The sequence below is a fragment of the Sinocyclocheilus grahami genome, unplaced genomic scaffold, assembly GCF_001515645.1.
Source record: "Sinocyclocheilus grahami isolate Dianchi unplaced genomic scaffold, SAMN03320097.WGS_v1.1 scaffold998.1, whole genome shotgun sequence".
NCBI lineage: Eukaryota > Metazoa > Chordata > Actinopteri > Cypriniformes > Cyprinidae > Sinocyclocheilus > Sinocyclocheilus grahami.
The window spans coordinates 248220-273685 of NW_015506177.1; the positions used below are offsets into that span (position 1 = coordinate 248220).

General features: G+C 38.0%; 1 protein-coding gene across 3 annotated transcripts in view; it reads right to left on the reverse strand.

The window, feature by feature from the left end:
- LOC107565381 (RIMS-binding protein 2-like) overlaps window positions 1–13677 on the reverse strand; it is a 24938-nt gene extending 11261 nt beyond the window's left edge. The window contains exons 1-11 of one of the 3 annotated variants that reach the window (XM_016250595.1): window positions 13601–13677; window positions 11687–11791; window positions 9729–9779; window positions 9232–9252; window positions 7759–7936; window positions 5937–6085; window positions 5059–5138; window positions 4267–4376; window positions 2984–3784; window positions 1672–1823; window positions 380–1270 (exon numbers count right to left, since the gene is read on the reverse strand). In XM_016250595.1, coding sequence (XP_016106081.1) covers window positions 380–1270; window positions 1672–1823; window positions 2984–3784; window positions 4267–4376; window positions 5059–5138; window positions 5937–6085; window positions 7759–7936; window positions 9232–9252; window positions 9729–9779; window positions 11687–11788 — 2535 coding nt within the window. In that variant the 5' untranslated portion in view covers window positions 11789–11791; window positions 13601–13677. Of the gene's footprint in view, window positions 1–379; window positions 1271–1671; window positions 1824–2983; window positions 3785–4266; window positions 4377–5058; window positions 5139–5936; window positions 6086–7758; window positions 7937–9231; window positions 9253–9728; window positions 9780–10757; window positions 10808–11686; window positions 11792–13600 lie in introns of those variants that run through there. The other 2 variants (XM_016250598.1, XM_016250596.1) reach the window with 2 other exon arrangements.
- Window positions 13678–25466: the final 11789 nt, after the last annotated feature.

Below are 25466 nucleotides of genomic sequence, written 5' to 3' on the forward strand. Positions count from 1 at the left end.
ACACACACACATATATATCTTTAAAAGGTAAAGATATATATATATATATACATATATATATATATATACACACACATACACACACACACATATATATCTTTAAAAGGTAAATATATATATATTCTTTTATTGTTTTTTATTTTATATAAATTGTATTTAGATTTTTATCATCTACATAAAAATCTAAATAAAATGTATATAAAATATAGAAAACAATAAAAAGAAGAAGAAAAGGAAGAAGAAATTATTTCTGATTAAAAATCATTGACTTCGATATGGGTCAATTTGACCCCCATTATTCAAGTTTCTTGAGTCATGCATTCTAGGGTTAAAGTTTGCAGCTACTTTATATAACATGCTATTTGCTGACTTGACTCACCCGTCCACTCTCTGCAGCCACTCTTTGGGCTGCTTCTCGGGCAATAGCCTTGGCCACAGTGTCAGGAATGAGTGTACCCCTGGGCTGGGGGAGGATCCTTTGAGGTGACGGGGAGCGGTGGTTCGGGAAGGCCGGGGCATCCAGGGTGTGTCCATGTGGCAGGCCTGTGGGCATGCCTGATGGGGAGCAGCCAGGCTTCCATGGCTGAGGTGGGCCCCCTCCATGATGAAGCATTCCTGGCCCTGGCTCTTTGGTTTCCAGCTCTCTGGCACTTAGTGGTCTTTGGGGTTGGGGAAGGGGCAGTTGGGGAATGTGAGGCTGGGGCATCGGGATAGCTGGCTGGGGTTGATGCATGGGGATGGCTGGCTGGGGTTGGGGCATGGCCATGGGCTGTTGGGGCTGAGGCATGGGTGGCTGGGGCTGGGGTTGGGGCATGGGCATGGACGTCTGAGGCTGGGGCATTGGGATGGTGGGCTGGGGTTGAGGGATGGGGTGTGGTGGTAAAGGCTGGAGGTGAGGTGGAGAGGGCTGTGTGGGATGGGGCATACGGTGGGGATGGAGATGAGATGGGGGCTGGTTAGGGCGAACGGGAAGGGGTTGGAGATGGGTGGGTGGTTGTGGTCCAGGGTGAGGGGGAAGGGCCCGGATTTGGGGATGAGGAGGCATTGGTTGGGACTGCTGGGGTGGGAGAGGTGATTGTATGTGGTGAGAAGGAGGGAGGGTTTTAGGAAGAGGCACCAGCAGGTGGTTTGGAATGACGGCGGCATGGGAGTCTTGAGATTCCCCTTGTGCTGATAAAGTCCTGACAATAACTTCATGGGCCTCCAAGCACTGGAGACGGTTCAGTTCTACTGCCGCATAGTCTGCCAGTGGATACAACACCTCAGCAATCTGAAACAGCATTAGTATTAGCATTAAGATTACGTGACATTTACAGTTATTTCGCGAATTTTTGCAGGCAAAATTTGGTAATTTGTATAGGAAACAATAGATAATGGACCTTTTTTTTGCGACTGCATGTGGCCGCACCTTTAGAATCAACATTCTCCTCATTAATCATCCAAATAACGTAACAAAAAGACTGTTAGTATGAGAATCTTTCATCACCTAAAACCACCATAAACAATGAATTCAAGTGTTTAGAATCACCCAACTCCACCAACAGAGGGCATCAGTATCCCTTTTTGATAAAAATAGGTCTTGATGACTCTTGTTTAGCCTTCATGCGGTCCAGAACTGTTCTGTCACATAAACATCACCAGATATGACTGCTGATGCATGCAGATTCTTACCCTCTGACCCTTTGTGCACACTGCGTAGCCAATGACATTTGCACCATTGGAGGTTCCCATGGGTGTCATTGGAGGTGGCTTCCAACGCACTTGGAGGACTCCTGGGGCTTGTCCACACTGGACCTGGACTTCTTGAGGAGGTAGAGGGGGTCCTGGGGAGGGGCAGATAACCACCAGTTAGTTACAGTAACACAACTGACACTATAGACATTATGTTTAGAAAGGATTGTGTTCACTGCATTCATTCGCTTGAACTCAAGTGTACAGTAATATGGACATTTCAACAGCTTCACAGCTGAATAATGGCATAAGGGCAAGCATTACTTCCAACTGCCTGAGCATTTCAGCTAATTAATTAATCCAATTAGCTTCACTAAACCCATTTCTGTTGCCTCTGACTATTTTAAGTGGAGTGTTGTGCTAATCAGAACAACAAAAATAGCTGTTTTCTGTCTTTTTTGCATATCAAAGGAGATTGTGTGTGCTATTAGGGTCCAATATGTGTCAGCCTTAGTGGGTAAAAATACAGATTTTCGGATTAAGATTTGAACAATTCTGACATCGATTCTTATAATCCCAAAAAACATTTTCAGTGGCTATGGGAAAATACAACACAACAGTATAGTTTGATTCACAAACAAATGACACTTATAAAACTTGTTTTTTTAAAAGGATAGTTCACCCAAAAAAGAAAATTCTGTCATTAATTACTAACCCTTATGTCGTTCCAAACCCGTAAAACGTTCATCTTCGGAACACAAATTAAGATATTTCTGATGAAATTTGAGAGCTTTCTGACCCTCCATAGACACCAAAGGTCCTACCACGATCAAGGCACAGAAATAGTCCATGTGACATCAGGGGTTCAACCGTAATTTTATGAAGCTACAAGAATACTTTTTGTTCGCAAAGAAACCAAAAAGAATGACTTTAGTCAACAATTCTTCTCCTCCACATTACCCAATAGTGCCATTTTGGAGAGTATCACAACACATGCATGCTTTTCTCTTCTGACTATTCTCGTAGCTTCATAAAATTATGGTTGAACCACTGATGTCACATTTTAACGATGTCCTCCTTACTACGTTTCTGTGCCTTGATCATGGCAGGACCCTTGCTGTCTATGGTGGGTCAGAAAGCTCTCAGATTTCATCGAAAATATCTTAAAGGTGCAATAGATGATTGTCTACAGAAACATTTTTTGTTATGCAGTGCATCAGTATAGTTTGAGCTGGTTCATTAAATTAATAATTAAAAACAGCATTAATTAATATTGGGGCAATATCTTAAAAATTTTAGAGTTGAATCTCACCTGCAGCTTGGGTGCAGAACTCCACCCCAGCCTCTCTCTTCTCTCTCTGTTCCAGAGGCATGTGCCAGGGCACCTGGTGAGGTTTGGCCAACACTTTTACTTTGTACACTGTGGCGGCCTTCAGGTTTACAAAACGCAGTTTGTAAGAGCACGGCTTAACCACGGCATGCTCCACGCCATCTAAGTACACAACATGGGCGTAGTTACTATTACTGGGCAGCCACGAAAGTTCAGCAGAGTCACGTAAAATATCATCCATGCGCAGATAGGTGGGTGCCACCACAACATTGCGGCCCACCAGCAAGGTGCAGCGCAACTCATCAGAGAGTCCCCTGTCCGTCACGCTCTGTACCGACACACGGTATGTGCAGGCAGCCAGGTCCAGCTTTTCGAGAAGCAGTTTGGTCCTGCCTCCAAATGGCACAGAGGAACGTACTTCCCCATCCACTAAGATATTGTAGCCGTTGATGTTGCCCCAGCCAAGGGGCACTAGAGGCGCTTCCCAGGCCACTATCACACTTCTCGCCAGCTGTTTGATCAGATTGATCTTCCTGGGGTAAGGCACGATGTCATCACTCAGCTCCTCTCCATCCAGAGCGCCTGTCCCGTTGCTGCAGTGGCCGAGGGCGTCGCTGCTAAGGCTGTCCAGAGGAGCGCCTCCATCTATGGTCGCCAGGCTCAGACAGCTCTGCTCCAGCCTGCCCTGCTCCTCTCCACCCTCGATAGATGGCTTTTCCTTGTCTTGGACAAACTCCACAAAATTAGAGGGAACCAGGCCACGCTGGCCATCCAATAGCTCTCCTGGAACAAACAGAAATAGAAAGATCTCATAAGCTGCAGCAGATCTCATTACATAAAATGTAATTGTGATGCATTTTGTAAGCATGTCATTTTAATACATGCTGCCAGGTGATGCTTACTGTCTTAATTCAGTGTTAGTCATCTATGTCAATTATTTATGTCCATTAGCAAATATGTTGTTGGGATTTTTTTAGATGTTGGACAATTGGAGATTCAATTCAAATTCATTCTCCAATAATAATCAGAATCAGAATCAGAATGAGCTTTATTGCCAGGTATGTTTACACATACGAGGAATTTGTTTTCATGACAGAAGCTCCACAGTGTAACAGAATGACAGAGACAGAACAAAACAACACAGATAATAAAAAATAAAATTTAATTAAAAATAGAACAAGTAAATAAGGAATAAAAATTTACAAATCGACAATTTGTATAAAATTGTACAAATAATTACACCTCTTGTATCATAACTCAATTACCTTCATAAAATCCATCATCGTCCATGCCTCCATATACGTACAAATACTTCCCTGCCACAAGAGGGAGCTCTGCTTCTGGATGCTCATTAGGTCCATCATAGGGATTATAACTGGCCAAAAGATCAGATAGTGAGAGGGAAAGAAAACACAAATACAAACACACACACACTTATGCATAAGTATATACATTATATAAGAGTTCACTACTGTTCCAATTGTTGGAGACAGTAAAAATTTGTTTTAATGTTTTGTACATTAAACATTAAATTTTCTTATGCTCACCAAGGTTAGATTTTTTTTTATTGTGAAATATTATTACAATTTAAAACAACGTTTTTTATTTGAATGCAATATAATAATTAATGTAATTTATTCCTGTGATGGCAAAGCAGAATTTTGAGTAGCCATTACTCCAGTCTTCAGTGTCACATGATCCTTCAGAAATCATTCTAATATGCTGATTGGTGCTCAAGCAACATTTCTTATACACACAGTTGAAAACAATTGTGCCGCCTATATATTCTTGTGAAAAACAGGATTGTTTTCTTTTCAGGATTCTATGATATATAGAAATTTTAATTTGAAATAGAAATCTTTTGTTACATATAAATAGCTTTACTGTTACTGTGATTTATTTAATACATCCTGGCAGAATCAAAATATTAATTTCTTTCAAATTAACAAACAAAAATCTTACTGACCCCAAACTTTTGAATGGTAGTGTCTATATACTGTGTGTGTACACTATATATGTATATATATAAATTTGGATAAAAGAGGTAAGAAATATACCTGTATCGGGCAGTGCAGAGACGGACCTGGCCTGTGTATCTTGTCTTGGACCTCGGAGCTGGGCTCACCTCATTGTCCATCTACGGACAGAGGAAATCAGCTGACACACTTGATCCTGATCTTTTCCACACTGAATATCCTAACGTGAATGTACTATGCCAGGGTTTGTGTGAGGATCATTACATAACATCCATTTTTTCCAGTCCTGCTCCCAATGTGCACAGTGCATGCAATGTGTTCATGGATGATTTGATTCATGTATGATTAAGTGCACAGAGCGGACATGATTATTACCTATTTGCATTGATGTCAATCTCACACCCAGGGAAAATATAAGGCTGAAGTGTGTAATTTCTTTGGTGGTGATAGTGTTTTCAAACCGGTTTTGCCATTGTCAATGGTTGAGCCAATTGTGCTGTGTTAAGCTGGCTGAGATGCTCAAACATCTTTTTTGATAGCAGCATCGAGTCAAGGTGTTTACACAATGCAATGTTTTTGCAAAATCAACATACAAATGGTTTACAGTTGAGAGAGGAGAAAATAGTTGAACATCAAAACAATTATTCTTTTCACCTAATTATTAAATGAATTTTGTGGCTCCATTCTTTGGGCATCTAAGCTCTCAGTGGAATAGTGGATTGAGTTTTCCCATAAACAACTGACTTTCTTTCCTAAAGCATCAGACAATCTTCAACATCTGATATGAGGTCATTTATGGATCTAATTATAGAGAGAGAGACCAATTATGCTGAAAAAGCATGAAATTAGCACATTTCTTTTCTCTTGAGTAAAATACAGACAGATAAACAGATACTGTTATCTGCTCGCAGCAACCAGTTAACAGAATGATCACAGTGTAGCTGAGACGCATGACAAACCTCTGCGAGGGATGCTTGCATGGGGCTGCTGGATCGACTCTGGGTTTGGACGGTGGGTTTGACCGACAGCTGCTCTGGCTTGTCTGTCTTGTGTTGCTGTACTATGGGCAGTTCTGAGACCAGTGGAGATCTGTCCGATCTCTCATCACCTGCAAGCATGAGTTATAATGGAAATCAATGACTTTGATCACTGAACAATAGGATGGATCTAAACAAATGGATTTAAATAAATGATGTGTTAAAATATATGATTTACTTATTTACGCATGCATTCATTAAGTAATAACAACTGTAATTTAAAAATGTAATATTTATTTAATATTTATTAAACATATCACTAGAGGTTAATGGTTGGCACTGGCAGTATCAAACATTTAATCATTTCACAATTTCATCATTAAAAGAAATTCATTATAAATATTCACCTTCCAGCAGTTTTTCTAATAATGATAATAATAATGATTATTAGTAGTAGTAGTATTCTTTTAGTATTTAAGAATAGAGTGCTGCAGGGATGATTCCTTTTTTTATGCCAAAACGAGTTAGCATTTTAGCACTTCTGGTTCCATCATCCTGAAGACAGTGGGCTTTTTTGAATGGATTTTTGGTTAAATGCATGAAATAAGGTCTAGCTTATGGTGATTGTATTTAAGCTTAAAAAAGTTTGGTTACACTTTACTTGAAGGGGTGTGCATAAGACTGACATGACACCTTCATAATCATGACATGACACATGTCATGAATATGATGGAGGTTTTATGCATATTTATGACAACTGTCATTAAGTGTCATTCGCTCAGTTATGTCATTTTTAATGCAAATATGACATTATTTGACCTAACCCTAACCTAAACCTACCCCTACCCTTACCCCTAACCATAGCCCATAACAAAGACACATGTCATGAATATGAAGGTTTTTTATGCAACTGTCATTAAGTGTCATTCACTCAGTTATGTCATTTTTAATGCAAATATGACATTATTTGACCTAACCCTAACCTAAACCTACCCCTACCCTTACCCCTAACCATAGCCCATAACAAAGACACATGTCATGAATATGAAGGTTTTTTATGCAACTGTCATTAAGTGTCATTCACTCAGTTATGTCATTTTTAATGCAAAGATGACATTGTTTGAGATGTCTTTGTTATGGGCTATGGTTAGGGGTAAGGGTAGGGGTAGGTTTAGGTTAGGGTTAGGTCAAATAATGTCATATTTGCATTAAAAATGACATAACTGAGCGAATGACACTTAATGACAGTTGTCATAAATATGCATAAAACCTCCATCATATTCATGACATGTGTCATGTCATGATTATGAAGGTGCCATGTCAGTCTTATGCACACCACTTCAAGTAAAGTGTTACCAAATGTTTTTAAAAAAATCATTAAAGTTGTGTTAATTTGTAAAGATTATCATGATGCACAAAACATGTAAGTATCATAAACTTTTGTTGGTCACAAAGCTTGATTTCTGCAATAATTCAAAAAACAATGGAAAAATCTTTTTTTTGCAGCTTTGCAGCACTCTGTTTACTAAAAAATATTATGCATCCTGAATGTTCCCCCTTACAAAAAGCACTATGATTTTACCATGGTACATTAATGTATGAGATAAATGCAATGTGCTGCATGAAAAAGGCTGATAAGCAAAAAAACAAAAAAAACAAGGCATTTTTATTTAAATTAGGGGCATTTTAAGAAATGCCAGAAATTCTAGAAAGGTGTTATTAAAAACTGCTCACAACATTCTGAAATGTCTGTGGTTCGTGGGAGAAAATACACCCCCATCTGTTTGAAAAATGCTTCACTCACTTTTTTCGGCCTGGCGCTGCAGGCTGTTGTAACTGTTGCACAAGTTTTTCTCCTGTGAGTCAGTGTTGAGTGTATCCTCCGCGTCTGACCCCAGGTGATATTTTTCCAGCTCTTTCGACAAAATATTGCACTGCTCACTCTGTGTCCGGCATTTCTGCTCCAAGTCATGAACCTTGACCTTTGAGAGTCCGGGTAAGGAATATACAAGAAAGAAATACACAAACGATGAAATAAAATCATTTATATCATACACAGGAATAAAAACACAGATGAAATACACTGAACTGTAGCAGTAGTTCTCAAATGGTTTTGTTATAGGAACCAGCAATATGCAAAATTACACCCAACAATATGCAAAATTATTAACATAACATGGCTGAAAAGAAAAACGGACTATTTCGTAAACGCATATATAGCAGCATAGTGATTCCCAGCCTAAAATATTGAACAAACACTGTGCAAAATACAGTATTAAAATCCCTGCTATTAGACATATGACCCAGCATTACATAAATTTGTGACAAAATGCTGTAAAGTTTGATCGGATGCTCAGCCCGTGACAATAACAACATGTTATAGGAATAATTTTTTTCTCTATTAGAAGCCTATTTATTCTGATATCCTAAGGGGCATACACACAATTTACAAAATACAAAATCTTTAAACAATAATGAAATTAGTTGTGTGGCACACATCCCTAGTTTTAACTTGAGAACCTTGTTTTTAGAACACTGTGTCATGCATGAGACACTGCAAAAAACAGAGACACTTTCTAGTGGCAAAGGCATTAGAGGTTTAAATAACCTCTGTGTGTGTGCGTTTAAGTGTATTATCTAACCAGACCTTAATACCGATACAGTCACATCATTTCATCAGGTCCTAGTTTCACCCCAACAACAAAAGACCTGATGCAAAGAAGACCTGACCTGATGGAAACCTGATGGAAACTTCATTTTGTTTGTTAAACTCTTAACTCTTTAGCAGCAACAATTCACGCCCACAAAGATGAGTGTAGCAGCAAAGATACTCAAAGGACAAATAATAATGCAATGATTTTAAAGATTTAAATTCCGACATTATTTACTCATCCCTCATGTTATTCATAATGACTTAAATTTCAGTCTGTTCTTCCCACAAAGCCATAACATGGTCTCAAAAATTTGAATGCACAAGCAGCATAAATCACAATGACCACTTTTATGATGCTTTTATAATATTTTTGTCGTCCTATTAGAAGCCGAAAAGTCTCAATTTACTCATATGGAAGAAAATATTAATAAATTCATCAAAAATGTTCCTTTGGAAGAAAGTCAGATGGGTTTGGAATGAGTAAACTATGACAAAAACGTTTATTTATGGGTGAATTATTATTTTAAAGTGCCAATAATAAAATGTTATTTGTATGCCTCCCATGAGAAAAAAAACTGAAATGGAAGGTTACAAAATAATCTCTGAATGAGTGAGTGTGTGTACCTGCATTCTGTCCATATGGCTCTGTTTAAACACAAAAGGAAAAATATATATATAAATCAGAATGACAAGGGTCAGAGATGAAAAATATCACAAAACAAACTAAATATTCAACTATGGAAAAAAGGATAAACTGACTTGAAACAAAATCGCAAGGTATAAAAAAAAAACAATATTAAAGATGGGAAAAGGCAAAAATTATGAAGGTCATAAAAAAAAGGAAACTCTGGAAGGACGCCCCAGGGGCATAAGTTCTCCTCGAAAGTCAAGCTGATAGTACGTGACAAGCAGAAGCTTCTCAGACTGGACTGACTGTCAGACACGGAGGTCTTTTATCAAACACATGAGGTTGCATCGGCCCCTTCTATGTTTATCAGATCATTTGGGTAGACAGTTTCTTTTTGCACGAACGGCAGACTCTGCTGACCAAGCCAGGAGTATAAATTAGGCTTTAGTAGGATGCCATAGGACAGAAGGAAAGCAAGTAGATTATATTTTACCTCTAGCAGATGCACCACTTCTTCATGCTCTTTTTCAGCTTCAGCCTGAACCTGAAAATAAGAGATAGCATATTTAGCGTAGCTGTACAAATGCGATTCCATTCACTCAAACCCGATGAACCCAAATCTCAGAAAGTAACTGCAACGCCAGTAGGACGTTATAATTTCACATTGATCAAATCTTAGATTTGCCAGGATTTGGTTGGCAAAGCTACTTCATCTAATTTCAGACAGATTTATTGATCCCAGAGGGGAAATTTGGTATTTGAAGGACTCACAAAACTGTGAGTCACAGTTCACAGCAGTTACTCATAAGTGAGTAAAATTACAATGAAAACTCTTTGTTTGTAGGCAAACAGGAAATTGAAAGATACAGCCAGGCTATGATTGCCATGCAAGTTGTATCAGCAAGTCATTTGTGCATATATGCCTGTGTCGTATATGTTAGTGAGGTAAAAGCTCTGTCAAACCCCTCCCTAGGGATCTGCACTGATGCGGTGTCTGCTGTCGGCTCTAATTGCTTTGTTTGCCTAATCGCTGCTCCTTCCTGAAAGGCCGCAGACACAAAGAAAAGCAAACAGTTCTGCAGCCATGATCCTATTATGTGACTGCACTGATTTTATCCAGCCCTACTATGCCAGAATATCTATTGCTGCCATGTCAGAAGAATATTTCCTTATTCTTACGTCAACTTCTGCACTGGACTGGAAAAAAATCATAGTGTGTCATGATCATTAGATATGATATAATAAATAACTGATGAAATTATGATGAATAAGATGGTGTGAGGAACTGAACTGGTTCATGGTAGCAATCTGTGCTGTGAAAAGCATTCATTTCAAACTCCTTTGTCTTGCTAAATTCAATTTCATAGCTAGAAAAATGAAATTTTCATATCATAAACTAACAATTAAGACTGAAATGATTAGTCAACATTGTTGACAAAAAAAATTGCAGACAAATATTAAACAAAAAGTAGTTTGATCTCATATGACATAATGTAAAAGGCCTGCAATAATGCAGTTTTACCAGTGTGGTGCTGTAGCGCAAGGCTGCAATTCAGCACTCCGGACTGCAGTCTAATAGAAGAAGACACGGTTATGAGATCTGCAAATGAAGCCGAACCAGTAGAGTGTGGTTTTGTAGTTTTGCAGGTAGTTTAGAGGTAAAAACAACTTTGATATACACAAGCAGCGGTTTAGCAAACATACTGATGTTTAAATGAATATGTAAATATGTGCTGCAAGCTTTTCTCTCAATAACATAATAAACACACAACTAAGATGCCAGCTGTGAGAAAATAGTAGTTAAGAAAGCATCTGATTATAGTGCTGCAGATGTTTGCACCAGCTCTGCAATCGGCACTCCATTAAGTCACGTCACGTTTATTTATATAACATTGTAGAAACTTTATTTTTTCTTTAAAAGAAAAACTTTTACTTCAGGAACATACATTTCAGTGTCACATTACATTAGAATTACAATTTGATTTTCTGCTATAAAGCAGCTCGATATATAATAATATGTATAAAATATGGATAACTCAAAGTTAATGAATTACAAAAGCTGAATAATTGATCAACACCTACTGATTAATCTGTGAAATCATTTATGATTAGTCAATTAATCATTCTAATAATAGTTGGATTAACCGATTATCAAAATTATCATTTGTTGCAGCCTTACTAACAATTAAATTAAAAAAATTTCACATGTCCGCATAAATGACAAAATAACAGCTTGTTAGGATATTACATATAAAAAATATTCTAAGTATTAAACATCTATACATAAAAGGGATCTAAAAATAGTGAGACAGTTTTAACCTTCAAAAGATACAATCTGTTAAATAAATAAATAAAAATCAACCCCTGGGACATACAGTGACTGTAGTTAACGAAACACACACACACGTTTGTGTGTGTGCAGGCATGTTTGAGGTTCACTGAGATTCTTACCTTCTGCAGAAGGTTGATCTCCTGCTGTCTGGAGTTGAGGAAAGCCAAGGCCTTCTCATGCTCTGCCTCCAGTTGCTGCCGCCGATCTGCAGCCTCTCGCATATGCTGAAGAAAAGAAAAACAGAAAGAGGGGAAAAAAGGAAATTAGAATTAGGACATGTGACAGACATTTGTAGAAACTCCTGCTTTCTTAAAGATACACTGTAAAACGAACCATTGATCAATGTTCTAATCTGCTGTTTTCAGGCTGTGGACAAAGATCTGGGAAAAAGCATCATGAATAACCACGCAGGAGCTTTAACAGACACATTAAGTGCAATAGTGACAGTGAATGATGACACCAACAGCCACTGATAGAGCGACACTTGGTAAATACAATATGTTCTGTGAAAATACAGAAAACCGAGAAGGCCACAATAAAAGATGATGAGTAAAAAGCAATAAACAATGTCTAATGGATTGTTTGGATTTGGGTTTCCTTCTCCTTTATTCAAGATGCAGTTAAACTGGACAGGAGTAGGACTGATGCATATCAGATTTTGTGAGGCTTAAAAGCTTAAGCTTATAAGGTTCTCCCCATCTCTCTCACTGTTCTCATCTCCATCCTCTTCAAGGAAGTTAAAGCCTCTTTTCTTTTCTTTGATGACTTTTAAGTTTTAAGTGTACATACACACCTCACACACTCACATGTCTATACACTCAATGCTATTTTATTCATTAAAATAGGAGCAGCTGAAGAGCTTCAGAGGACAGGAACAACTCATTTTTAATTTTTTAAATTTATTTACTTATTGATTTATTTTTAACAAGTGTGCAAAGGAACATAAAATGAATTAGCTACATAATAGCAAATAAAAAGCATACGCTACATAGCTACATCAATTTAAATTTATGTCATTTCAAACCATGTTTTTCTTTTGTAAACATAACAGATATTTTGAATAATGTTTCTGTACACACAGTTGTCTAATGTTATTTTGGACCCCACTTCCTTTAATTGCATGGGAGGACAATACTAATTAAAAAACGGGTATTTTATCAAAACATTATCTTCTTTCTGGTTCCATTAAAAAAAGCCATGGATTGGCATGAGGGTCAGTAATGACAGAATTTGTCATTTTTTGGTGAACTATCCCTCTAAAAATTTAGGATTTCAAATAGATGGAAAGTTCAAAAAGCGCTATTTTTTTCTTTAAAAGAAAATATTTTATTTCAGTCCAGCTGCTGCAACACTATCTGGAATGATTATGCCTTTCTGAGGAGCAAAAGACATCTTCAAACAACATCAAAAAGAATCCAGAAACTTTACAGAAAACCTTGTTTTCTCCTCGACTCGCTGCTATACTATTTCTACTTCTTTCTCCCACCTCATCTCTTCTGTAATCATTTATCGCATAGTCAATAATAAGAAAGGTAGGAGAAATAAATACATATATTTCTCATTTCAAAGATGAGCCGTCGATTTCTTGTTATAAGCGCTGTCTTTCTCTCGAGACACATGACACAAGCAGTCAATAAAGCGACAAGTGCAGGAACACTTTTCATTGAACAATGAGTCAGCAACATGACGCTGACAGAAACAAGTCAGATAAATGAAACATTATTATCTCAGTTGGTATCAGTTTTTCCTTTAAAAGCAAGACCCTACCATTTGGAAATATGATCTTAAACAATACAGATTGCTTATTAGATATTAGAAAAGCTGTCAAAGGGGAAAAAATGAGTTTAATGATATAATAAACAGTCAGTTTACAGTATTTTGCAAGGACGTCTCTGTCCTCAAAACTCTTTCTAAATGATTGGTATTCTTAAGATTAAAGTTTGACAAGCATATCTGCAAAATGTATTGGATGCTGGTTGGATTTGAATCAATAATCAAACTACCATTTAACCAATATCCAACAGTGATCTTACCTTCAGGACCTGTTCAAGGTTCTCCAGTTTGTCTTGGAGCTGAGCCTTCTCCTGCCTGGCAGTGTCTCTCTCTTGACTCACACAACCAAAAGCCTTTCTGAGCTGATCATAGTCTGACTTTACCTACAGAGTAAAAGAGTTGGAAACAAAATGAGGATATATAAACTGTCCTAATTCACAAAAATCCAGCTAAACTTCTATAACTGTCACTTAAACAATGAAAAGCAGAGTTAATAGAGGAACCTTGGCCAGACTTCAGATGTTGGACATTTAATTATGACTACAACAATGGGAAGAAAATGGCTGACTCTGCAACAGTGCTTAAATGCGTTTTACAATGGAACGTGAGAGCATATTGCACACGGAGTGTGGGTCTAAGCAGAATATTTTTTGAAACAGAATTAATCATTTTGATCGATTATTTCAGTGGTTATTTTTCTCTCTCATAAAAGGTGCAGTGATTCTTTCTAAGGCTCGAAACATAACTCTGCGGCACAGTAGGCTATATAATAAAATTCAGGTGATTTGTATGCAAGGCAACAGCTCTAAAAATAAAGATTCAGTGTTCAAAAATGTGTTCGACTTTTTCATTGACTCACGATGCTGGCAGAGCTCAGAGAAACGCAACCAATCACCTGATGAGTGCAGAAGAGAGTCAACTCAGGACACTGTCAAACAGGAATCCATCTACCAATCAAAATTTACCACTCAATATATCACACACTTGTGGCGGCATCATTCTGGCACACGCCCATACTCTTTCTCATTTATTAGCACACATTTCATCCGTTCAGGCTGAGAGAAACGGGGATGTTGATTTGCATCTCATATCGATCTAGGATTGGTATATGAGATTGTGCCTGGTGCCGAAGTGCATGACAAACTGACCCGTCCCACTTGGGGTTATTTACCTACTCTCCAGTCCTCAGTCTTGTTAGCACCGCTGAATGCTGGGAAATGAGCCTTTGATCATTGAGGGAATGGTAATGGGAGTGGGCAGCGCTACCTGATTAAACAGAAGACATTTTATCACAGACGCTTGTCTGGGGTTGTGACAGATGGCCCTTTTTGCTGTTAGAGGAGAGGAGCAGCCTGCAGATTATTCGGAAAGAGACCGCCAAACCGTGGCACGCTGGCTTGGCAAAAAAAAAAAATGACACTGTTAACACATTGAGTGCCATGAAATGCCATTCTAAGCTGTCCTGTGTTAGAATAATATCCACTTCTTAGCAGATTCGCTACTCACATTTATATCCCTATTCGGGTGTCACTGGATTCCCTTCACAGTATGATCGAGTTTAAATCTTTCACTTTATGATCATCTCTAATGTTCATTTGGGCATGCTTGTCACATCACGGAGGCCGATTTCAAACCATAATAAATGCATACAGGCAAAGCCCTATAGAGTTTGATTGAACAAAATCTGGTCAAAACAAACAAGGTGGATATATAGACCAGAAAGGGATGTGATAAGATCAATACTGCCGATGAGATGCAGAGAAGAGCCCTTTGGGCACATTTTCCTAGAAGAGCCATGTAATGAGCAGTCATTGATCTGATGAGCTCAGTTGGCATGTGATGCTGACCATCTCTTACCTTCTCATACTGTGTGGCCTTCAGGATGTGACTAAGAAGCTCACGATTGAGCCGTTTTCTCTCCAGCAAAGCATCCTGAAGCTCATTCTTCTGTCAAGAGGAAAAAGAAAAAAGGAGTCAGCTCATTGTCATCAACTATCTATCTATCTATCTATCTATCTATATATCAACAGTACCAATGAGAAGTGCAGCTGCAGAGAAATACTATTTTAGACCAAGACATCAAGCTGTATCATCCAAAGATAAATATATAGATCTCCTTGTGAACAACAGGGTGCATATATGTGACTGATTAGAGAATTCATAAACCCATGGGCGATGAAAACACAAATCTCTTTAGCCAATAGGGAATGAAGATGGGTGCTCATTTTGTAATTCATTCATTCTGTGTTTAAAGAGCCACCCAAATCTCAAAACCTCCAGCACAGCGTGTATGAAAAATTAATCAATACTTCATGGAGAATGGCACTATGCAGCAATTACCACAGACCAGGATTCAATTTGTTGGTAGATTACCTTTTTAATTGGATTGAGGCCATTTATGCTTCTTTTCCGAAGTGTATAATTTTTTTCGCCACTAGCATCACTAAATGAAACTGCAAAAATAATGAATGTTTTCAAACAGGTTTCCCAAACACTCCCCTCTCTGCCATTGATCGGATACTTAAACAGAGCCCCGCCCCATACTCACACCATTAAGCCAATGTTTCAATGTTGGCTGGTTCAAAATATCTAAATGTTTTGAATGCTACAAAGCACCTGAATTTTTAGTTTATGTGGGAGTCAACCAACAAATAACTTACAGATGTCTCTTCATATTGAAGGGATAGTTCACCCCAAAATAAAAATTCTGTCATTAATTACTCACCCTCATGTCATTTCAAACCCGGAAGACCTTCGTTCATCTTCAGAACATGAATTAAGATATTTATGATGAAATCCGAGAGCTTTCTGAGCCTGCCTAGACAGCAACGCAACTGAAACGGCCCAGAAAGGGAGTAAGAACATCGTTAAAATAGTCCATGTGACATCAGTGGTTCAACCGTAATTTTATGGAGCTAGGAGAATACTTTTTGTGTGCAAAGAAAACAACTTTGACTACTGATGTCACATGGACTATTTTAATGAGGTCCTTACTACCTTTCTGGGCCTTGAAGTTTTCAATTGCGTTGCTGTCGATGCAGGGTCAGAAAGTTCTCGGATTTCATCAAAAATATCTAAATTTGTGTTCCGAAGATGAACGAAGGACTTACAGGTTTGGAACGACATGAGGGTGAGAAATTAATGACAGAATTTTCATTTTTGGGTGAACTATCCCTTTAAGCTAGCATAGAATTTAAAATGTAAAACATTGCAAACTTTAGGTTTAAATAATATTTAGAAAAAAAATAAGAAAAAGACTGGCAATAGGCAATGAGAAAGGCATTGAAAATCATCTCACTTCTGAGCAGACAAGTTGTATCTCACTGCACTATATCTACCCATAAATGCATGAGAGGAAGTTCAGAAAGTCATTTCAAACCCCCTAATTTGACTGTTCAACACAGCTGTCCATCTCGTGAAGTTTTCAAAGTGCCACACCCTGGCTGAACTCTGTGAGCATCTCTGACTCAGCATCCTGTCCCGTCCTGACTGGCTCACATGTCACAGTATATCAGGTGGCAGGTTTGCTCAACAGCAACTAGAGGAGCATTTGAACTTTCTTGTCAGAAGCCCTGTCTGTCAACCACAGCATCACCCCGGACAAGACAGCTACTGCACACGAGGGCAGTGCACACTCCGCTGCCTGCAAACGGTGACCACCGCAGACCTCCCGTGGGATCACGTGTAGCATATCCGCATATACATTTGGGAACATTTCAGCCATCATGTTCTATTACCTCATATGAATGGACAGTCTTTAACCTCTGCTCAAGGGACCTTTAAGAGGCAGCTGAACTGGCTGCTTACTGCTGCGCAGTCACGGCTGATTAAACGCAGCTTTAATGTGGTAAAGATTAGACTACCATGGGATTATCAACTGAAACTCTCACAGGGGTGTGAGTTAAAGCAGCGGCACGTATCATACCCAGGAATCCTTCTTCTGATTTCAATATGGATGGATCAAGAAGCAGAACGGCGAAAGGAAGCGGCGGTCTTGGGAAGAGAGAGAGCGAAAGCGTGCCACAAGAATGGACTAATTTGAGCAGACATGGCTGCCTGATCCCCACCCTCCAGTGTGGCCCCTGGTTCTGCAGCTGCTCAGAAAAGCTTTGCTCATCCTTCCACATCATTCACTGAGATGAGGCTCTTTACATGGCCAACCACTGCAGCATTGTGGATGTATATAGGGTGTGTGGGTGTTGTTATACAACCACAGACATATTACAGGAGAAACAGAACTCAGGGATACGGTAAATCTGTGGGTCAAGTCGACCTGTGAAGAGATTCTCATTACATTTCAGTTCCGTTAAATCAAATGAACTGAGCACATTTTTCTGTGTTAAATCCAGACGATGTTTAGATCACGTTTGCAAAAAAAAAACAAAGACACCATTACTGTATGTAGAAGTAATTTAAAATATTGTGTAAAATATTATATAAACATAGACCTATAATAATAATATATAAATAAAACAATTATTATAATTTATATAATTATAACATTTATGTTCTTAAATTAAATAAATAAATTACTTCTAAATACTTGTGAATAGCCTTGCAGTACTTTTTCCAATTTTATAACAATAAACATTAAAAATGGATATAATGTATGGGGGGGGGGACACCAGATTAGGTACAGTAGCATTGCAAAAATATCCATTAATGAAACAAAAAATAAATTTGTTTATTGTACTTGTGTAAAAACTGAAAATAAGAGATAAGATTATTTACTTGTCATGCTAGGTTCATTTTTATTGTAGATTCAATTCAATTCAAGTTTATTTGTACAGCGCTTTTTACGATACAAATCGTTGCAAAGCAACTTTACATAAAATTACGTTTCTACAATATGTAGATACTCATTTATCACACATATTTCACTGATTTACATGAAATTCAAACTGCAACATTTGGAAAAGCAAGTGAAGAACATGAAAACGAGAGCAAAGTGAAAAACAGCATAAGCATACAAAAAATAAAAAATATGAGAATAAAATGTCTGAGAGCACAAAAAACTGAGAAATATAACCAAGGAAAACATGATTTTGTGTGAAAGTCGAACAGTTTTGCATGAATATTTCAGTTTTGTGCAATATGATTTTAAATGGGTTTAAAGTTTGATTCATACTTTTTTTTTTTTCATGCGTTATTCAATTTTTTTATTTACGCTTATTATTTTTCTATCCGTGACTATTGTTTGCTATTCTGAAAACGTTGCTTTTATTTTTACATTCTGTGCAATATATTTTTACTTGGATTTTTAAATTTTGGTTTCACGCTTATTTTTTTATCCGTGACTGCAATACTTTTGGCAGAAAATTGATCCCATAAAAACGTGAGTTTTGTGCCTCTAATGCTTTAGACAAAGTCATGAGACATCAAAGTATACCATATTTGTTGAAAGTGCCGAACAAATAACCAAAATAGTTTTTGATGGAGCACAGAATGCCAAGTTCTATCCAACTATCCACATATCCATTGCTGTGCCAAGGTAATAGCACTGGCGCACTACACTCAATCTTACGAAAACAGGTTTGCTCTGTGCACGTTTTATTCACCCACAATACATTCAATTCTTTAACATGCACCTTACAGTGGCAGATCTGTCAATCTTAGGTGACATCTTCAGTCTGTACCTGTAACAAACAGAAATCTTCGCCTCTGATCCCGCTGTGAAAGCTCAGGGCTCCTCTCCCGCTGAGAGCAGGTGGTTGCCATGACAGCTACAGGAGGTCAGGAGGGAGGCCGCATCCTCCCTTATCCTGTCACTGCACTAATGTATATACCGCAATAAGCAAATAAGGCACTTCAGCTGTTTGTCACGCTATGATGGAAAAACGCTCATTAGACAGATTTGATCCAATTAGACAGCTGTTTGTTATTTAGAGCAACCATCTCTGTGACCTCTTGACATGGCACGTTTCTCATGGAACACGCTAATTAACGCCCCCCAGCTCATAAAAATGATTAGAGTAAATCAACTGTTGGGCTAGCGGTGCTACTTTAATTGCAACACAAGGGTTTTTTAAAATGAACATAGTTGATATAAAAGGATAAAGATGGTTCTCAGGGAATCTTGAAAGCACATTTGAGCATTTGCCACCAAGGAGCATGTACTTTAAGATCAGACATGCTATTCCTGTGCTTTCCCATTAAACACTCACAGGATCTCCACTAATGAGGTAGTGTGTGGTAGCTTCATTCATACAAACAGTAGGGAGATGGTGGTTATCTATGGGATGATATTAGACTCAAAATGATTAATAGATGCATGCACAATTATCCATGTACTGCATACATTTTATACTTGTATCTTACTAACCACAAACAAATGCCTTTCAATTTGAGTCTGTGGAATTCAGGATTAAATGATTATGCAGCGATTTTTACAAATACAGACATGTTTGCGAATAAAGATTTTCTGTTCTGCATTAACATATCATAAATTGCTCATGCAAAAAGGAATCCATGCATATGTGGATCAGGTGACACGCGTGCATTAATTGATATCTAGTTCGAGTCGATCTTGTTCGGTTCATTTGGATTTTGAGACTTGATTTTCTCAGTTTACAGCATTTCATGTCCCCCACCCCCCACACACAACTACCAACGAACAAGGCCCAGTGCAATTCATTAATGTGTACATGATTTGAAAAATTCAAACTGGTTTCCGCCGAGGTCGTGGCACATGTGACCACATAGCAAATTTGCGATGGATCATTGAAAAATGCAATGAATTGCAAAAAGGTATCTATATGTGTTTTACTGACTACAGTAAGGCTTTTGATTGCGTCGAACACGATAAGCTATGGAAGGTACTTCAAAATTTGGGAATATCACCTCATCTGACCCAGCTGATAAGATCGCTTTACACAGAACAAGAAGCTGTTGTTCGAACGCAGTATGGCGACACAGAATGGTTCAGAATTGAAAGGGGTGTGAGACAAGGGTGTATTATCTCCCCCTTTCTTTTTAATCTTAATGCTGAAGTGATCATGAGGAATTCATGTCTGGAAGATTCTGACATAGGTGTGAAGATTGGAGGCAGAAATATCAACAATCTTCGTTATGCTGAAGATACAACTTTCTTAGCAGAAACCGGGGATGATCTGAAACACCTTATAATAACAATTCAAAGGGAAAGTGAAAAGATGGGACTCCACCTGAACATCAAAAAGACTAAAATAATGTCTACAGCTGGATCTGGAACGATTAACGTAACCATCAATGGAGAGGAAATTGAATGCGTTAAGGAGTTCTGCTTCTTGGGATCTATGATTGACCAAACCCCCGACTGTACACCTGAAATAAAGCATTCAACAAATCTGGAAGAGTAAAGACATCAATCTTACAACCAAATGTAGACTAGTCCAGGCAATTGTATTTTCTATATCAATATACGGATGTGAAAGCTGGACTGTGAAAAAAAAAGATCGAAGGAGGATAGACGTCTTTGAGTTATGGAGTTGGAGAAGGCACTTGAGGATACCATGGACAGCAAGGGTTTCCAACAGAGAGGTCCTGAAGTGTATAAAACCAGAGATGTCACTTGAAGGCAAAATTACAAAACTGCATCTTGCCTTTTTCGGCCATGTTATGCGAACAGCTTCTCTAGAACATGCAATGATGCTTGGTATAGTTAGTGGAAAAAGGAAAAGAGGCCGCCAAAAAACACGTTGGCTTGATATCATTAGAAGTGACATAGACTTAGGCACTGAACAGCTGAAAAAGAAAGTAGAAGATCGGAAAGCATGGCGAGAGTTGGCCCATTGGATCGCTAAGAGTCGGATACAGCTGAATGGCTAATCATCATCATCATCATGCCAATTTAAATTTACTGAAGCACTTTGACAGTTGAGGGTTATGCATTAAATCTGAATATTGGGGATCAAATCAAATAAAAATAAAAAATAATAAAAACTTGCTGATTGTTTAGCAGTAATTTTTTTAAAATAAATAATTATTTATTAAATTATTTTCAAAAATACTAAAAAAGGAAAAGAAAATACACAAACTAAAATACTTGTATTATGAATGTTTAGCAGTAACCTTTTTAAATAAAAGCAAAAGTAAAATGAAAAAAATAATAATAATAAAGTGCAAAAAAACACTTTATGGAGCGCACCAGAAGAACACAATGACTTTCTGACATTATCAGCCATGACTTTATGCACTGCGTAGCTTGTACTCACCAAAGTCTTACATTCTAATGTCTTATTCTTCACTTCTCTCTCAAAAAGATGGGACTCCACCTGAACATCAAAAAGACTAAAATAATGTCTACAGCTGGATCTGGAACGATTAACGTAACCATCAATGGAGAGGAAATTGAATGCGTTAAGGAGTTCTGCTTCTTGGGATCTATGATTGACCAAACCCCCGACTGTACACCTGAAATAAAGCATTCAACAAATCTGGAAGAGTAAAGACATCAATCTTACAACCAAATGTAGACTAGTCCAGGCAATTGTATTTTCTATATCAATATACGGATGTGAAAGCTGGACTGTGAAAAAAAAAGATCGAAGGAGGATAGACGTCTTTGAGTTATGGAGTTGGAGAAGGCACTTGAGGATACCATGGACAGCAAGGGTTTCCAACAGAGAGGTCCTGAAGTGTATAAAACCAGAGATGTCACTTGAAGGCAAAATTACAAAACTGCATCTTGCCTTTTTCGGCCATGTTATGCGAACAGCTTCTCTAGAACATGCAATGATGCTTGGTATAGTTAGTGGAAAAAGGAAAAGAGGCCGCCAAAAAACACGTTGGCTTGATATCATTAGAAGTGACATAGACTTAGGCACTGAACAGCTGAAAAAGAAAGTAGAAGATCGGAAAGCATGGCGAGAGTTGGCCCATTGGATCGCTAAGAGTCGGATACAGCTGAATGGCTAATCATCATCATCATCATGCCAATTTAAATTTACTGAAGCACTTTGACAGTTGAGGGTTATGCATTAAATCTGAATATTGGGGATCAAATCAAATAAAAATAAAAAATAATAAAAACTTGCTGATTGTTTAGCAGTAATTTTTTTAAAATAAATAATTATTTATTAAATTATTTTCAAAAATACTAAAAAAGGAAAAGAAAATACACAAACTAAAATACTTGTATTATGAATGTTTAGCAGTAACCTTTTTAAATAAAAGCAAAAGTAAAATGAAAAAAAAAATAATAATAAAGTGCAAAAAAACACTTTATGGAGCGCACCAGAAGAACACAATGACTTTCTGACATTATCAGCCATGACTTTATGCACTGCGTAGCTTGTACTCACCAAAGTCTTACATTCTAATGTCTTATTCTTCACTTCTCTCTCAAGGATCTGACACCTTTTCCTCCGCTCGTTGACCTCTGACTCCTAGAGTGACGAAAAACAAAAAATAAAGAACTTGACTGATTTAAAATACATATTTTATAACATAATACATGGATGATAAAGTGAATGTTATCATTTAACTAAAAGGACTGCATTGAAGCAGATTCCAGATACTATAAAAGGACCTTAACCAAGGACAATGCCATATTTACTCAAATGCAACAACAACCTGACACAAATGAAAAGATAAGGATAGATGCACGCACTATATACAGTATATATATCAAACAGTTGCGAAGTCACGTTTCAGGTCATGTCTAATTTTTTTTTACAACAAAAAGTATAGTAAAGCCATTTTAAAAAAAATGTATGCGATTGGTGCACAAATTACAATTCAGTTATAAATGTGATGTCAACAGTCCATTACATTCTTTATAATGGACATTTACAGAATTCCTGAACATCTAGGAATGGTCTGAAACAATTAAGGCAATAGATAGATGAGCTCTCCTGATTCTCAGCAGATACTGTTCATGACTGACAGCATCTTGGGCCAATCCCAGTATATCCCAGTCTTTCGAGGGCAGTATTATTTTAAGAACAGTGTCAGGGCTAAACACAACTGCCAGAAGTTGCTAAAAAATGCTAACCATAGATTGTAAGTGAATTACACCATGATCGCATGACTTCAGCATCGCCACTATTAAGCTTCTGACAACTCTTTAAAATCTACAAGTTGACAAATTTTTGCTAGAACAGTCTGCAGGAGTGTGATTAAAAACACGGTAAAAGCAGACTAGTGAGTAGAAGCCTTTTCCTATTCTGTGTGATGAAGTTTAATCGCCCTGAAAACCTCTGTAGTCCCATTTAGCCATTTGTTAGCAATCATCTTTTTAAAGACACATAAAAGTATTTTTAAAAAATTAGGGTAAAAAGCGGGGTAGTAATGACATGTTTTGTGTCATTGAATAAAACATGAAAATATCTTGAGCTTGTGTTAACCACAGACCTTATTTTAGGCATTTAACCATAGAAACCTATTGACTTTGGGACGATGGAGCCAGTTCCTTTTCAGGCTTTAGTACTCATTCCCGCAGCACTCTATTCAGAATTATTATTTCTCTCAACATTTATGTGCATTATCACTAGAAATAGGCCACTTTAAATCACTTTGACGGCATCATGGATTTTGAGGCAGCTCAGGATGGCTTGTTAGCTGGGTATTAGAGTACTGTCATTTAAGCCTGTTTCCCCCACTATCTTAAAAAAGACTCAAGGTTCGGTTTGGCATTGAGAACATCCTGACTGACTTTGAATGTACACTAGCTTAATGGGTATTAGGAATCTCTTCTTTGGATGACAACGCTTGCAAATTTCCTGAAGCAAAGGGCCACTTAATTAAGACAAAGACAGAGGACTTTACATTAAGATTTACATTTCCAAAGGGAATATACAATGCAATACTAATGACGTACATTTACAAAGACGATTATGGGTCTTGCACATAATAACATCCGGTTTAAAAGTTAGTGAGCATATGACGACACGATTAATTGAGACAGTGTGCTGACTGACATATTCTAATCTTGCAAACAGCAAAAAATTTATTAATTTACATTACTGTCTGAGTGGATTGTAAGAGGACCAGAAGGAGAACACAGGGCATTGGGTATTATTAAATATGTCAATAACTATTGAACAGTAATTCAATAGATTACAGAATTCGCTGTAACCATGACAATCGGCGAGATGCAGTGAAGAAGCTGGCTGTCCAGTTTTAAAAGTCTGACCCAGGACAACCCATAAAATAACAAACCTAAAATCACAGTTTAGAAAATCTCCAACTTGCTGCCTCAAAATTCATGGAAATGCAGAAAAGTAACAATGCAGGTGGAACATGTGTTCATATTTTTGATAATACATACATACATGTTTAAAGAGAAACCCTTGATCTATTATCATTCTTGAGAAAAATTACTTGAGCTCTTGCATCATCCTTCATCATGCATCTAAAAGCATGAAAATACATGATGAACTGGGGCAATACCCAGCTATGAGAACGTATACTCAGAGAGGGGGGGGTATTTACTATGCTGCACATCTCCTCATGCAGAAACACACGCTGGAATCCCCACAGCCAAGCTGCAGGCAGAGGAAGGAAAGTGAGAGGAACAGAGAATTGCAGCAAAAGGATAAATGAGAAGAGGAAATATTTACCGTCTCAGTTCCCAGTTCCAAAGGCTCTTAAACCTGCAGAAAATGTTCTTTCCTTTCCCTTTTGCACTCTTCCTCTCCTCCTCCGTCTTGCTTCCTCTGGGCGTGCAAATGTCAGACAGCGGTAACGGCAGCTCTCTCTCTTTCTCGCTCTCCTTCTCTCTTTACAAGGCCTGCTGCATGCTGCAGAAGCAGAGGCACAGAGCTCCCCCACCATACGCTACGGTCTGCCCTCCATCCCCTCCCTGAGTGACTGATGCTGAATGCGGGTGGAGGAGGGAGGAAGTGGGAGGGTAAATGATGGAAGTAGGCTGTCGAGTGGGCGGCAACTCCAAAAACCATGATCCCTCCCTGATGGTACCAAACCTCCACGCAGAAGTGAAGCAGACACAGGGAGTAGGTGGAGCTAATTGGGAGAAATCTTTAACGTGCAAATACACCCCTTCAGCAGGGATTGACGCCCAATGTTGACTGAAATGTGTTTCTCTGGAAGTTACTTATTATTAATTATTAAACAACAACAATGAACAATACTTTTTCAGCATTTATCTATCTACGAATACATTTTTAACTTTTGTATAAATTAACA